This window comes from Gavia stellata, chromosome Z (assembly GCF_030936135.1).
Source record: "Gavia stellata isolate bGavSte3 chromosome Z, bGavSte3.hap2, whole genome shotgun sequence".
Taxonomy (NCBI): domain Eukaryota; kingdom Metazoa; phylum Chordata; class Aves; order Gaviiformes; family Gaviidae; genus Gavia; species Gavia stellata.
In genome coordinates this window covers 36,632,526-36,649,058 of record NC_082637.1, presented here as the reverse complement: position 1 = coordinate 36,649,058, position 16,533 = coordinate 36,632,526, and the positions used below count along the sequence as shown (strand labels likewise).

Genomic DNA, 16,533 nt, shown 5'->3' with positions numbered 1-16,533 from the left:
CTAGTTTGAAGAAGAGTTAAGGAGTTTCTGAAGTAGAGTCAAGAGATAAGACGACGTACTCCAGATGTACACTTTTTCTGCTCCAGTATATGGAAAGATGCTAATCCCCTCACCACAGTGGGAAGGACTGTATTAATAAGGGACAGATTCTTTCTGCTACTGTAAAATAAGAGTCAGTATACCTTCTCACTGTTTTCTTTTGAGTTTAGGAGAGATGTTCCATGGATGACTGAGGCAGTTGAGAACCATAACTGAGTTGTATGTTATTCACCAGTCATTCTAACAAGGTGAAAATCTGGGTATAAACAATCAACAGTAACAAGCTTGTCTCATATTTTGTTTCACAACAGGAATCAGTAACTTCAATTAAGCAGTGCTCTGTGTTGCTTTCATAGCACCTCAGACATTCCCAAATACGATTCCAATTGTACACACACAAAACATGCTGCCAAGAGATGCATACAGACTGTTTTCTTAATCTAGCAGCTTTTCTGTGAGGTAGTCCTTTCTACCTTTTGAGTTCCATTCAGCTATTTCACTTTAGCTTCAATGATAGCTCTTTCCGTGAACTCAACAGGTTCTGTCTAGAGCCATTGGGTTGTTCTTTGCCATTTTTTTCCCCCCGCTATTTCTTTATTTAAAAAAAAAACTTTTTCTTTCCACAAGTTGTATTTAAAATCTGTTCATATAAGTGAGCCTTAGAAGTTTCTTCTTCCAGTAATTTTCTTAGTAGGGATGTTTCAGTTGGAGTACTACGTCCAGTTCTGGGCTACTCAGTACGAGAGAGACATGGACATACTGGAGAGAGAGTCCCACAAAGGGCCATGAAGATGATGGACTGGAGCACCTCTGCTATGAGGAAAGGCTGAGAGAACTGGGACTGTTCAGCCTTAGGGGTGGTCTCACCAGTGTATACAAATACCTGATGCAAGGGTGCAAAGAAATGGAGTCAGGCTCTTGTTAGTGACAGGACCAGAGCCAATGGGCGTGAATAGGAGGTGAAATGTAGGAGGTTCCCTCTGAACACCAGGATGCACTTTTTCACTGTGAGGGTGACCAAGCACTGGCACAGGTTGCCCAGGGAAGTTGTGGAGTCTCCATCCTTGGAGATACTCAAAAGCCCTCTGGATGTGGTCCTGGTGAGCCAGCTCTGGGTGGCCCTGCTTGAGCAGGAGGGTTGGACCAGATTGAATTACAGAATGAAGTAATGCAGTAGGCTTGTGCAAATTTTCTTCTGAATTCTCACCTTAACTTTAGAAAGCCTTTCTTTTGACAGCCTTCTCTTTCTGTCTTGTGCTATGCATTGTTAAAGGCAAGTTTTTATTTGGAGCAAGTTAAGCCCTTAGGATGTAGCCAGCTCTTGTTTTTACTTGCGGGCAGTTCTTGTTGGTGCTAAAGGAGTACGTCTGCAAATGGCTGACTAGATTTGACATTCTGTAAAATAAATTGGGATGTAAAACGGGCAGAGTGTTACTTGATCTGAAATAAAAACCACCAGTAAAGGTCTACTTCAGAGATAGTTTCTTCGAGCATCTTTTGATGTCAAGTCAATCAGTCATGGATCTGCCATGTTTTTTCACAAAGCACTGCCTTTTGGGTGTAATTCTTAGAATTGAAATACTATGTCAGTGTTTTGCCAAAGATTATAGACAAGATGGAGGAACGTCCCACTTTTCCAAGAAGAAGAAAATTGTCGTGTGGTATTTGGTGTTTGTTTTGATTTTACTTGTTTCAGCTTATGTGCTGAAATGAGCTTTATTTCTTCAGTGCTTTGCAGGATAATATATAGTTCATAGTGATGAGTCTTCAGAGGTACCTTATTTCACGTTCTTGTTAGATCCCGTGGCGTTTGTGTTGCAGTTTTCCTGTTCATGAGGATGTTGCTTTAGCATCCTATTCTCAAAGCTGGAGAAACAAGGGCGTACAGTTTCTCCCTCCCAGTAATAAGGCAAGGATGCTTATCTGCTTGATAACAGTCTCTGTGGCTGTCTTGATTAATAGCTAAGGGATTTTGAGGGGAAGGGCTTCTGAATGTTTTAGTCAGAGGAGGAAAGGAAGTTTAAGAGTGCTTGATGTAGATATTTAGACAGTTTTATTAGGAGTTTATGGGGAAGCTTGTACCTGTTTTAAGGGTAGCAGAGTGGTTGAAATCAGCTTCTGAGCCCTCACCTCCCCATCTTTGCCAAAGAGGGGTATGGCACAGGCAACAGGACACTAATGTCGGGGAATTTGGCACAATTTAGACAGCTCACATAAGCTTTTTGTTACTGATTATGGTAATGAGAAACAAAGACAAACAAACACTTAGAGAACGTGCCTCAGCTTCCCTCCGGCCACCTCTGCTCCCCCCTGGCTGGTCTCCAGTCCCCTCATCGCACACCACAGTCAGTCCCTTGGGTGAGGCGATGGCGGCACAGGAGACGGAGGCCGGTGTGCGGTGGTTACTTTGTGTTTGCTGTTCCTTGTGTCTTGCTCAGCGGCTCAGGCGTGGGCTCCTCCACGGGCTGCCGTCCCTTCTGTCCCCTCTCCGCCCCTGCTCAGGCAGCTCCGGGCTGGGGCCTGGCTTCGGTGTCCCTCAAGCCCTGCGCCGGTGTCTTGTCTGGGCATCCCTCTTCTGCAGCATCTCTCCGGCCCTTCTCGGGCAGCGGCTCCTCTCTGCAGTGACTCTTCCCCGTGGCTGTTCCAGCGGAGGCGCCGTGCGCTCTCTGGCGGGCGCGGAGCGGTGTCTGGTGGGTCGGTTTGCCTGCTGCGGAGCCGGATGGGACCGGTTGCGACCGGCTCGGGGCAGCCCCAGGCCGGGTTCCGCGCAGGTCGCCGGCAGCCGGCGCCGGCCTGCCAGCAGTTTTCCCCGGAGCAGTCTGTGAGAGAAGACGGGCCTAGGCAGCGAGCGCTCTCGAAAGTGAAGGCAGGTAGTTGGTTATGAAGGCTGAGACGAAAGGTAACATAAGACGTGAAGATGCTGTTTTTCCAACAGTGTTTTAGAGCAGAGCAGTGTGTTACGGCCTATTAGTAAGTTGCAGTATTCAGTAGGCATTGGTGAACGGACAAATTTTTTAGCTGCGGTCTCTGAGACAGATGGATTCATCTTGCGATACTCCTTCATCTCTATATTTGAACTACGTACAATTCTTTGGTTTTTAAGTGAAGCACAGTTACTGGACAGTAGCAGGAAGACAGTTTAGTTGTCAGAGCCTGAAAATTCAGGGTGAGTAGATAGTTCTGTGCTTGGCCACACAGCAGGTAAGCTGGGGGGGGGTGTAATCACATGGAGATGCGGCTTTTTATTCTGGATGCAAGGTAATATTAAAGTAACAGACTTGTCAGCTATTTATTTAGAAGGATTCACTTGCAATCTTTATTTTTTTCTGTCCTTTTACTGGGCATATTTTGTCTTGGTAGGTCCTTGAGAGCCACGTTATCTGTTTAACTGCCAGAACTGGCTGGAATGTTCTGAAAGCAGTGTTTATGCTTTGCAGATGTTGCTTGTAACCGCTAGCAAGGGAGGTGGAGGGCAGAAGGGAGCTTGTGGCTGGGGCTTAAATCCAAAACCACTTCCTCAGTGGGGGAAATATTAAAGAGTTAGGGGAGTTCTGCCAACATTGTTTGAAGGAACTAGTATTTAAGAGTGAGAATGCTCTCCACAATGTAGTGGAATAAAAGAGAGTAATTTTTACTTTACCTTCTCTATTCCCATGTCTTTTAATTTTTTAGCCTCTCTTATAATTTTTTTTTCTGCTCATGTTTTCAGGAACAGGTGGTTGGCTCACATAAGATTGATAGCTTATTTAAAAATGCACTTCTTGGCAGTAGCACCACAAGTTATATTTGACCAAAACCAACTTTTTTTTTAAGTCATACCTACGAAAAATTTTACATTGCGGTATTTTTAGTCTGAAAATAAGTTATTATAGCATTAGAGCTTGAAAGTTTGATAATGAAAATGCAATTTAAACGAAAAAGTGTAGAAATTAACGAAGTAAGATATATTTTAATATTCTTGTAGTTCTAATAAGGGGTTCCTTGGGATGATGCTTTCTTCAGTGTGGTGTACACACTGCCATGTACAGGTGGCAGAACACACAGAATCACAGAATGATAGGTGTTGGAAGGGACCTCTGGAGATCATCTAGACCAAACCCCCCACCAGAGCAGGTTCACCTAGAGCAGGTTGCACAGGAATGTGTCCAGGTGAATTTTGAGTATCTCCAGAGAAGGAGACTCCACAGTCTTTCTGGGCAGCTTGTTCCAGTGCTCTGCTACTCTCAAAGCAAAGAAGTTCCTCCTCATGTTTAGATGGAACTTCCTATGACCAAGTTTGTGCCCGTTACCTCTCGTCCTGTCAGTGGGCACCTCTGAAAAAAGACTGGCCCCATCCTCCTGGCACCACCCCTTAAGTATTTATAAGCATAGATAAGATCCCCCCTCAATCTTCTCTTCTCCAGACTAAAAAGACCCAAGTCCCTCACCCTTTCCTCATAAGAAAGATGTTCCAGTCCCCTGATCATCTTTGTAGCCCTCTCAGGGCTACATCTCTCAGTATTGTTATTCTGTAGTTCAGGAAGGGATTTAGCTCTCATTTTTGATGTTTTCATATTGAAGTCCCATCCAGCTGTTAACACTCCTATCAAAGAAACTCTTCAAGAAAGCAGTCAGGAGCCTGCTGAGGGGAGTGAAGAAAAAGCAGGAGCCAAAAGAAGAAAGTCTTCTGTCCCAAAAGTAAGTGAATGAATTTGTGTTTTGTTCTACCAGAAACGTTTTTAAGTCAAAACTGTATTACCAAGTTTTTACTTAAGTACTTTAAACTAACTGTGTTTTACTGTTTTAACTGCCTTGCCTTTGCTTCTTCTCAGATGTACATATAGTAGTATTCTTGTTCTTCTGTATTCCTTTTAAGATGCTGTACATGGTTTTGAAAATAAATTTTTTTACTGGTCTGTATTTCTAAATCATAATACACTTAGACTAAATTAATACAGTACTTCCTAGGCAGGAGAGGGTGGCAATGATCACCAAGATTTAGCTTTAAGTTTCCCTTTCTGTTTTTTGAAGACTTTTTAGTATCATAGGGAGGTATGACTGTCTCTTTCAATCATGACAGTTTTTGCTGAAAAGCCTAATGGCATTAGGTTCTGTCTGAGCTGAAAGTGTTTTTCAGTGTATATGCCTGAACAGATTATAAGAATCAGTTTGAATTAGGTCATACTCCTAATGGACTGATTAGGATATAAATGGCTATAAAGGATTTCATAGCTGTATCTATTGAACTCTGAGTCGGGAAAGTATCGGTGAGTAATCAGTATACAGTAGTTCATATAGGCAGAGTTTAGCTTCTTTGTTTGTAAATGTGTGCATACCTTAGAATCCTTCTGAAACAAGATTATGTTCTCTTTAAAGATACTGTATTCATAGTGAGAAAGTGCATTTCTGTCTGAAACATCTTTGTTCCAGCTTACTGGTGCTGTGCATAGTTTGTACTGTAAAAGATAAACCTTCCTAGCTGATTGTACACTTAATGATATTAGTATAGCACACTGCTTTGAACTTTCTCTATCCTTGAATGTTTTGTTTTGTTCATGTGGGTTTGTTTTTCATATGGCATGGAAAAGATGTGTGTCATCTTTTCTCATTTTTTTTGTAAAGAATAGAATCCTAAAATGACAAAAATTGTGATGCATATGGGATTAATACCTCTCTATTTTTTTAATTCATTTCTGGAAATTACTGCTGTACAGGATGAGCAGTGCCTTTAAGTGTCAAACTATTTTGAATATACTTGCCTTAATTATGTTTTCCTTTCGATTATTTGCAAAGAGTAATGTAGTTTTTCTGTAGTTGTAGCTGGCTGTCCTTTAGTATCGATTCAGAGTTGCAACTGAAGAATTTGCAATGTGTCAGATACATAGTGGATGTTCCCTCATGTAGGATTAGTGTCTAGTAGCTGTAGTAGCTTGTTTTTTCAAGAGGAAAAAAAGATCTTTGGGAAAAAAAAATAGTGTACTGGTAGTACAGTGATAGATGATGTTGAGAGTTGTTTCAGTGAGTTGGAGACTGCAGAGTTGTTGATGGGTTATTTCTCTCAACTTCCTACTGCTTAGAATGTTCCTTAATTTAGTACTTCCACATGTGGAAGGTCAGTGTGATTTGGGTTCTCTCAGCTATACTTCAGGAGTGCTCTTCAATATGTAATTTCCTGGTAGCATTAGTAAACCAGTGCCGCCTTCTTACCCATGCACACTGCTGATAGAAGCATTTGTTACCCAGCATTTGCTACTGCAAGAGGAAAACTTCCTTTAAACTGGACTGGTTCATTAGTTTGCTTCACTATGAATTTATGTAGCAAGCAGCATGTACTTGTGCGGATGGCAATGACTTAAGCTTCGTGTTTCTCCTGAAAAGTGCTTTCAGGCTGTCTTAAGGTGGCACTGTGAAAGAGAAACAGGAAGACATAAGAGCTATTGAAACACAAAGATGGAATGGAAGATCCTGAATGGGTCCTTTTACATAGATTTCTGTAACTAGTCTCAATCAGTTACAGTTCAAGGCAAAATATGGAGCAAATTTACTTCTTTTCTTTTGATACTGATGTAGCTATAACATTCTTTTAACTGGTTGTGGTGGGTTGACCCTGGCTGGTTGCCAGGTGCCCACCAAAGCTGCTCTATTGCTCCCCTTCTTCAGCTGGACAGGGGAGAGAAAATGTAACAAAGGGTTCATGGGTCGAGATAAGGGCAGGGAGATCACTCGTCATTACAGTCACGGGCAAAACAGATTTGACTTGGGGAAATCAGTTTAATTTATTACTAATCAAAATCGGAGTAGGATAATGTGAAATAAAACCAAATCTTTAAAACACCTTCTTCCCGGGCTCAGCTTCACTCCTGATTTTCTCTACCTCCTCCCTGAGTGGTGCAGGGGGATGGGGAATGAGAGTTGCAGTCAGTTCATCACACATTGTTTCTGCTGCTCCTTCCTCCTCATACTATTCCGCTGCTCCAGCATGGGGTCCCTCTCACGGGAAACAATCTTCCATGAACTTCTCCAGCATGGGTCCCCCGTGGGGTCAGAAGTCCTGCTAGCAAACCTGCTGCGGTGTGGGCTTGTCTTTCCATGGATCCACAGGTCCTGCCAGTAGCCTGCTCCAGTGCAAGCTTCCCACGGGGTCACAGCCTCTTTTGGGCATCCACCTGCTCCAGCGTGGTGTCTTCCACAGGCTGCAGGTGGATATCTGCTCCACCATTAACCTCCATGGGCTGCAGGGGGACAGCCTGCCTCACCATGGTGTTCACCACGGGCTGCAGGGGAATCTCTGCTCCGGAGCCTGGAGCATCCCCCCCGCCCCCCTCACTACCTTGGTGTCTGCAGAGTTGTTTCTCTCACATATTCTCACTCCTCTCTTCTCCGACTGCTGTTGCGCAGTTGTGTTTTCTTCTTAAATATGTTATCACAGAGGTGCTGCCACTGTCGCTGATGGGCTTGGCCTTGGCCAGCAGTGGGTCCGTTTTGGAGCCGGCTGGCATTGGCTGTGTTGGATATGGGGGAAGCTTCTAGCAGCTTCTCACAGAAGCCATGCCTGTGGCCTCACCGCTACCAAAGCCTTGCCACACAAACCCAATACACTGGTTATTGTACTCTGGTTTCCTGTGGTTTTAGTGTACCAGTGATTCTTCTGTCTTAAAGTTGTAATCTGTAAAAAGACTCAGTGATAGCACCTGTCTTCAAGTTATTAAAAATATTGTATGATAGCCTTGTGCCTGAGCTGCTTTATTCAATGTTGAAATTTTAACAACTGTAGCTACTCCAAAAGCGAACTTCAGAAATGGTGCTTGCAAGTGGGACAAGGCAATAGTATTAAAGTTGAGAGAATGAACTGAAGATCTAAAAAACATGCACATACATAGGCTGCAAAGAAATGTTGGTTGTTTTCAAGTAAATTATTACGAACTCTTGATTTTTTTTTTCCAAGTCTTAACTGCTCACCCAAAAATGAAAAATAGTATTTTAAGATTTAAAAAAACCAACAAAACAGGAAAAAAGGTGTAGATTAGATTACGCCAATTATCACACATGATAAAACAAGTTGCTTGTTGTCTGTTTACTACATTAAGTTTTTGTTTAGTAGAGTGATACATTTTGATAAATGTGGTCTGTGACTTAGATATCCATCTGTATGTATAGACAAACAGTGATCTAAATGAATCTTGAATGTTGGCATGAACACTTAAAAGTACTCATATAATGGTGATATGGTGAAAGAGTGTAGTTCTGTTATGAACACAAAGTGGAATTGAAGTTCCACCATAGCATCCTACTGTATTTTGACCCGTTCTGACAACCGTCTGCAATCGTGTACAGGAGAAAGTGGTCCTGCCTTAGGCTTTCAATGTGTACCTAAGAAACCTAAGTGTATATACAGACTTCAACTATTTAAAGTGAAAAGCAGCGTGGTGGTTATAAGCATGTTCTTTTTTCACTATTAAATACTTTTTAATGCGGGTTTTTTTTTACTCTATGTTGACTTCCTTTGCAGTTATCCCCTAAAGGGGATAATAACTTGCCTGCAGAAGCTGAAACAGAAGAGAAGGAGATGGATACTTCAAAGGAAGATGACCTACCTTCTGAAAAAAACAGTAAAGAAGTACGTGAAAGCTTTTTCTATGTACCAGAGAACATTTTAATATTATGTTCATTGATGTAAATCTATTATCACAGAATGGTAGGGGTTGGAAGGGACCTCTGGAGATCATCTAGTTGAACCGCCCCCCACCAGAGCAGGTTCACCTAGAGCACATTGCTCAGGAATGTGTCCAGGTGAGTTTTGAATATCCCCAGGGAAGGAGACTCCACAACCTCTCTGGGCAGCTTGTTCCAGTGCTTTGCCACCCTCAAAGTAAAGAAGTTCTTCCTCATGTTTAGATGTAGCTTCCTATGACCAAGTTTGTAAGCTACAAAGTATTACTACTGTGACAGTCTCAGGAGCTGTTTAATTACATAAAACTTCCTATGTGTTCACTCATGTTTATATTGAAGCTTTCATCAGAGAGGAAACTTCTAGTCTTGTCTCTAAGTTCAATTAAAACAAGTGGGACAGTGTGGTTTTTGCCACTTATTCTGTATTACAGATGTACTTATTTAAAGGACTAGGTACGAGTTCAGACAGACTAAAACATGACTACATACCTTTATTTAAAACAGAATATTATTTAGTACTTCTTATCCTTCAGAAATAAATCCTGACTACCAGATAGTCAGGATTTTAATAATTTAAAAGCAGGAGGTGTCTTCATATATATTACAGGATTTTTGTATGAATTATGTGCCAGAGACTGCAGTTGTGGAAAAAACTTAGAATAATTTAAAATATATGTTTGTTTCGTTAAGACTCTTAGCACCTTTTTTAATCTTCACAGGATGTGGTGAAAACAAATGATGCTTCTATTCCTAAAGTTGCTAGAAGAGGAAGAAAAAGAAAGGTAACAGTATGTTTAACTACTTCCCCTTACTGGAATTTTTGGATGTGATGATACTGGACAAGAGGAAATGGCCTCAAGTTGCGCCAGGGGAGATAAAGACTGGATATTAGGAAAAATTTCTTTACTGAGAGAGTGGTATCACAATGGAATAGACTGCCCAGGGAGGTAGTGGAGTCACCCTCCCTGCAGGTATTCAAGGAGCGTGTGGACATGGCATTGTGGGACGTGGCTTGATGGGCATGGTGGTGTGAGTGGGGTTTTTTTGTGTGGTGTGTTTTTTGTGGTGGGTTTTTTTTTGTAATGGTTAGACTTGATGATCTTACAGGTCTTTTCCAACCTTAGTCATTCTGTGATTCTGTGGATATGATTTTCTTTAATGACAGATTATGCATAAGTTGGTGCTTGACACCCTCCTCCCCCCTTTCAGATGGCTGAAAGATTTGTAGGAAGGAAAGTTTTTCCAGAGGGTCTTTTACAAGTCTTAATTCTGTTCGAACTTAATGTAGAGCAGGGAGTTCCCATCTTTTCCCAAACAGTCCATTGCAAGTAAGAAAAACTAAGATGTAAACTCCTGCTAGACCGCTAATACAATAGTCTGTTTTGAAGCTCTGAAAAATTTCTCTTAATGGTCTTCATCACACTGAACTAGCACCTGAAATAACTCCACCTTTTCATGAGGTTGTGATTTGGTGGTCTCTTCAACCTGGGAAAAATCTTGAGTTATTTTGAAGGAGGCAGTTCCAGCTGCTTGCTCAGCATGCTCCAGCCTTAATGTTCATGTGGTCACAGAGCAAACCAGATCAGGGCACTGACCCAACTGAAAATTAGACTGAAGTGGGGCAAAGCTTAATTTTAATTTGAAACCATTTAACTTGTAACATTAGTGCTGACAGCAGGGATGGCATGAGTGTGAAGTAACTGTGACCTTAGTATGTTTGTCACAAATAAGTAGCATGCCAAGTATCATTTGCTTCGTGAAAAAGAAAGGTACGTGTTTGCATGGTCTTACAAAAATGACTTGGCTATTTAAAAATATAACTCAAAAGAATACCTTATTTTTTAAAAAAAGTAAATTTTATAAAAATAAACCTAAAATAATTCAAAGAAGGCTTCTAGTCTGAAACAGCAAGAAGTTGAAAGAATGTCTGACTATGCATACATATGACTTCAGCTTGTAAATGGGAGAGAAGCATCACAGATGACACACACAAACAAGATCTCATTCTTTACTTTTTCAAAAAGCACTCAACTCCTATGGTTTGGTGTTTTGTTTGAGGTGGCCTTTTTCTGGCATCATAAGGCATTGCAGGCCTAAGAAGACTTCCTCTGTCACATTACTAGCTTCATCTGACAGATTTGTGTTTGGCACGTGCTGTGTGGGGCAAGGGGTTTAACCAGAAATTTGCGTTACTACAGGCTGTTGCTGAACAGAAAAACATAGTATTTCAAGGGATATGGTGTGTGCTTGTGGGTCAGAAAGAGGATTGGCTATGCAGTTATATGAATTTGAATGCAGTTCTTATTTGTCTTAAGAAACAAGGTGTTTTCTTTTCCTGGGATTGTAAAAATACATTCTAACAGGTATTTTTCTGCCTTCATTTAAATAGTCTTCCTGTAGACTGATGGAAAGCACAGTTAATATGAAAAATGCACCTGTAATCTGTTCTAGATTGACGTTTGTCTCTGTTCTTTAAAATCGTCTTTTGCTATAGGTGCCCACAAAGAATATTAAGATAAATACGTATTTGCCCATAACTTTTCTGTTGCTGCTAGCTGATGCTCCTGCATGCAGGACACTAAATTCTGTGAATATTTTCTCCAATTGGGATTTTTCTCAGTTCTTTGGATGTATGGATATGGAATGTTTCTGCAGGGTGATACTTCACCTTGCATCAAGATCTTTTTTTGTCATAAGTTCTTTCTGTCTTTACAACCCAGTGCCCCTAAAATGACTATGTAGGTGAAGGTCATTATGTCCAGTTAGTGCAGGTCAATATAAAATTTTTCATTGTGAATAATTGGCTATAGAGCTAGAAGCAGGTTTGTTTCTGAATAGCTCCATCTACTGGCTTCATACTCTGATGCAGCTAGGGGAGATGATGGCATCTAAGAGAAGAATATTTGTAGATGGCGTCGGAGGGGAATGCATTTACCTCCTTAAACCTGGGTTTTGGCATGCTGTTGTAGTGATCTTAAAATACTTAGAAATAATCTTTTTCCTTTGTTGTACCAAAATAGTGCTGGAGATGAATGGGGTGGTTGAAATTATATGAAACATTACTATATGAGGTAGTGGTGGTGTGGAGAGGGTGAAATTAGTGATATTTAAATATAAACTGTTACTAAATCTGGAAATTTTTTTTATGTGTAGAAGCAATGGTGTAGTAATGCATTTCTGGAAGTTTAAAGCTGTTGTTTGAGAAGGTAATTGAGAAATTGATGCCCTGTGTTTTTTTCACTTGTGAAAATAATTTTTTAAATTAGGCTGAAAAACAAGCTGAAGCTGAGGAAGCAGCAGCGGTGGCAACAGCAGCAGTGGCAGCAGCGGTGGCAGCAGCAGTGGCAGTAGCAGCTCCTGTGCCAGTGTCTCCAAAAGTAAGCCCCAAAAGAGGAAGACCAGCAGGTAACTTTTAAAAAAGAGATTTATTTTTTTTCACCACAGAAATACCGTAGCAGAATTACTCAGGTACCTGTTTCTTTACCCTAAAGTGCTGCAGAGTATTTTCTCATGCTGAAGGCAGTCTTTGCTAATAGATTATAATGAGAAAACACCTCATCTCAAACTGAAGAATTTAGGACATAAATGGATTTAAATTGTTAGCATTAATTTTTAGTCCTCTACATAAGTCTTGTTGGTTTTGGCTACAAGTATCACCTTGAGAAAAGCCTTCTTCATGGTATGCTGCTAAACTGTAGATACACGATAAGAGCTCTTCTTGCATTGTTACTCCATAAAGGTTTATATTCATTCAGGGTCTATAAAATACCTTAATTGTGTTAAATATCCATAAAACACAAGGAAGAGGACTGGGGGGACACAGAGCCTGTAGGTGGAGCTCAGAGGACAGTAGAAACAAACAGACAGCTGGAGAGACTCGGTAAAAAGATGTTTAAGGCAGTCTATGTAGATTGATAGATAAATGAAATGAAAATATAAACTGCATTTTTTAAAATGTATCATTAGAAGCATTTGGTGATAATTCTGCAGTGCTTGTTTCTTTCAAAGTAACAATGATGTAATTCATCAGAATTTTTGTGGTAAGCTCGCAGATAATCTTGAATTGATCACTAACTACTACATTGGGAAACAGTTCTTGCAGCAGTTAGTACTTTTGTACGAGCATCTAGTCTGGGAAACAATAATTTATATTGTCAGCAGATACAGATGAGTATGAAAATAACTTTTAGGAAGTGCTGCCACAGTTAACTAGACTTAATTACTTTTGCCTTGGAAGCTGTGAGGAAATTATGTATTATTTCACCTCCCCTCCTGCTCCCTCCCCTTTCATTACCTGTACTAAATGTACATTTTTAATATTTGTATGTGTTTTTATCTTTAGAATTTTTTGTTTGTTTGTTTTTACTAACTACTGTCTATAAGAGCAGGAAAGGATCTCTAAGAGATGCTTTCACCCCCTGTATAAAATGCCTTTTTATAAGATGTGCGATGCAGCCTTTTCTGGTCTTGTATGATACATGCATCTCTTGCTTAACATCTCCATGCTAACACTAACAGGAGTTTAAATGCTGAGTATTAGGTTTCCTAAGCACATGTTCACTGTGGTATCGGACAAGCATTTGGAGAATATAAGCCCCAGAAAGGCAGACACACTATTTGTCTTATTCCTAACAATATGGTGAATTTGAGGAAATGCAAAGTTTTGCTCTGTACTGTAGTGTGGTGGTAGAACTTCTTGACAGTGGTTTGTTACCAAGAAAAGTGATGGAAGGCCCATGATACATTTAAAAATAGTGGCAAACAGGCTGCGTAAATGTGGACAATATATGACCTTTTTTCCGTTCTCTTATTTCAGACTTGTTCGTGTTAGTTATGCAACATGTGAAACAAATCCTAACTGCACAGACTGCAAAAAACACAAGAATTGGTAGTTGCAGCCTGCAGCTAAAATAATACCAGTTTAGTTTACCGATTAGCTAGAAAAACTACTAACACTTTAATTTTTCAAAGATATCTTGATTAAAGTTTGGTACTCACTTAACACTTGAATTTTTTATTATAATAAAGTTAGGGTATATATTTTGATTTAAGTGTCGCTTCTGTCTGTTGAGTAAGAATCTTTCCTCACAGACAAGGAGCAGATGGTGGCTGTGGACTAACCTGTTATTTCTGTATAAATACTAGCTTCTGAAGTAAAGGTTCCAAAACCAAGAGGGAGACCCAAGTTGGTGAAACCACCTTGCGTTTCAGAGAGTGACTTGTGAGTTGTTCTGTTTTGTTTCTTAATATAAAGCTTCTTCATTGTAAACCATGTTGTTCCTTATGTTAAGACTTCATAATTAGTACTGAGTTCCTGACAGGTTTTTGCTCCTTTAGTATTCAGGATCTAACGTTAGCTTCATTAGGACCTCCATACTATTATTTATTTCTTTTTTTGCAAAGGTGATGGGCTATAATTTTAGAAAAGACAAGTATTTTTTGAAGAGTCATTAAATGAACTGAGAGTGAATTCACTTAATAATTTCTAATATTCTGTGGTTAAAAAAAAAAACAACAGCTTCCTGAGTTAGAAGATTGTGATGTTTTAAACTTACTGTAGATATTGGATATGATGCCTAAATACTGTTCATGTTTTAGGGTTAATGAGGAGGACAAGGCAAAGAAAAAAGGACCAGAAGAAAAGCCGAAAAAGCAAGGGAAAAAAGATGAGGAAAGTCATAAGGAAGAAGAGAAATCAAAGAAGGAATTTGACAAAAAGGAAGGAAAGAAAGAGGCTGAACCAAAAAGGAAAAATGCTGTGAAAGTGGGTTCTACATCAGCCTCTGATTCTGAAGATGATGGAGGAGAACAAGAAGGTGACAAGGTATAATTTTGCTTTCCTGATATATTTATCATAGAGGAAAGCAGTATCACTAAAGATCGATCTTGAAATTGATGCCAGATCTTAATAAAGGTTGGAGCCCTGTGGCTGGCTCATAGATACAGAGAATAAAAGTCGCAGAACTTAATTTTTTGAAATAATTCTTTCAGGAACTTCTTTGGTATTTTCTAAGAGCATCTTTTCTAAGACACTTTTCTCTTTAACGAAAGATTTAAATGTAACAGTTACGTGTTTTGTCAAAAGGTTTGTCCATCTGTGTTTCTTGGACACAGACTTTTTTTTCTTTGGGTGCATCTAAGAGAACATTTGGCTTGAAATCAAGTTTCTGAAAGGTATAAAGCTGTCCCTAGCCAGTCAATTGGAATGTCTTCATTTTTCTGGTGCTTAGGATATTTGCCTTCTATTAGAAAAGGAAAAAGGGTGAAAGGAGTAAAGAAATTCAGAACTTAACAACACATGGAGTGTGGAGCTCTTGTATTTAGCTGCGGGGAAAGCCAGCTCTTGTCAGGTTGTTCCGTGGAGCAGAGTTGCTTCAAAGATACTTAGTGTAGGTAGGTTTACCTGTTTACAGAAACAATGATGTCATAATCCTGCATTTCAGTAATCTAAAGACTCCTTTTCTCTTTCCAATCCTAAAATCCCAAATAAAAACAGAAGAAAAAAGGGGGAAGAAGCTTTCAGGCAGCTCATAGAAGAAACATTGTAAGAGGCCAACATGAGAGAGAAGTAACAGAAAGAAAGCGTAAGCAAGAAGAACAGACAGAATCTGAATCGTGAGTATGTTTTAACATCTGATGTCCGCAAGTTGTAGTACTTTGAAACTAACAGGAGGAAACTATATCTGAAAAAATTCTAAACTGTTTTGCACTGTGTTCTGTTGTTCTCTCCCCCCACCCTTTTTTTGTCTATTTTAACTTCTTTCTAAGTAGAGAGTTCTATTGTGGGAGGATGGGAAGAATTGAACCTAGAAATTAAGCCATGTCAGTCTTTCAGTGACTTAGAATTTCTAGCAGAAGACAGCTGGCGGGTTCTGTTTAGAAGTAACCTAAGAGTGTCCATGTGAAAATGGATCGGGAACTGTTCAGGACAGCTATATATTTTTCTTTAAGTTTTGGATACATTAGATTGAGAACCAGTAGGACCTAATAATCCATGCTTATGGATTTTTGATCACGTGGAATGCATAGGGTTGCCTGGAAAACATTTCCTTCTCTGTCTGGCAGCTGGAGCACACACCGTCAGACAGAACAAGGAAAAAATTAAGAATTATTCTACTCTAGCACTGCAAAGCCAGTTGAGTGATACCAAGAGCAGTCTGCATTCAGAAGATAAATTATCACAAATGAATCAAGCATAAGAATGGAGAGAAGATCCTGCCAGAAACTGGGGGGGTGGGACAATAGGAAGAAATCTGACTCATTCTCAAGAGCTATTCTGCAAATGGGTGAAGAAGCCGCCACCACGAGAGCATGATGTTCCCATCCCCACAGTTGGTGGGAGGGCAGAAGAAAGGGAGAACAAGGTAAAAATTTGGAGAAAAAGGAGGAGGATAATGGTCCCCTTCACCCATAACAACAAAATTCTACCTTTTTCACATTCATTAACAAGCATCTAGTTTGTTTGGGGTTTTTTTATCCTCTACCCCTTTCTTCTCCTCTTCTTCCTGTCACTCCTTCTCTGGAAACCTAACATAATTACTCTACTTGCCTGTAGCAAACCTAAGCATTTCCAACTCCAGAGACACTAAATTGTCCTTAGCATCTTCGCAGCTCTTAATATACCACTACTTAAATCTGGCATATGCTGATTGATTTCTGCAATCAAACTGTCATATATTGATTTGGTTAAATAATCAAATCTCCTCTACTTTTAAATAGCTGTCATATTTTATGCATTGGAGGGTAGGTAGAGCTTTGTTTCCGTAAGATAAAGGAGTAGTAGTTAATGAATGCATAATGAATTTAATTATAGCTGATGACTAATACCACAAAACTGAATATTGA

The 16,533-nt window shown here is 40.0% G+C and overlaps 1 protein-coding gene across 3 annotated transcripts in view; it reads left to right on the top strand.

The window, feature by feature from the left end:
- Positions 1 to 16,533, top strand: part of PSIP1 (PC4 and SRSF1 interacting protein 1) — a 39,477-nt gene that overhangs the window by 6,872 nt on the left and 16,072 nt on the right. For 2 of the 3 annotated variants that reach the window (XM_059833455.1, XM_059833456.1), the window contains exons 4-10: positions 4,600 to 4,716; positions 8,528 to 8,635; positions 9,408 to 9,470; positions 11,955 to 12,093; positions 13,834 to 13,909; positions 14,287 to 14,512; positions 15,185 to 15,303. In XM_059833455.1, coding sequence (XP_059689438.1) covers positions 4,600 to 4,716; positions 8,528 to 8,635; positions 9,408 to 9,470; positions 11,955 to 12,093; positions 13,834 to 13,909; positions 14,287 to 14,512; positions 15,185 to 15,303 — 848 coding nt within the window. The remainder of the gene's footprint in view (positions 1 to 4,599; positions 4,717 to 8,527; positions 8,636 to 9,407; positions 9,471 to 11,954; positions 12,094 to 13,833; positions 13,910 to 14,286; positions 14,513 to 15,184; positions 15,304 to 16,533) is intronic. The other variant, XM_059833457.1, reaches the window with a different exon arrangement.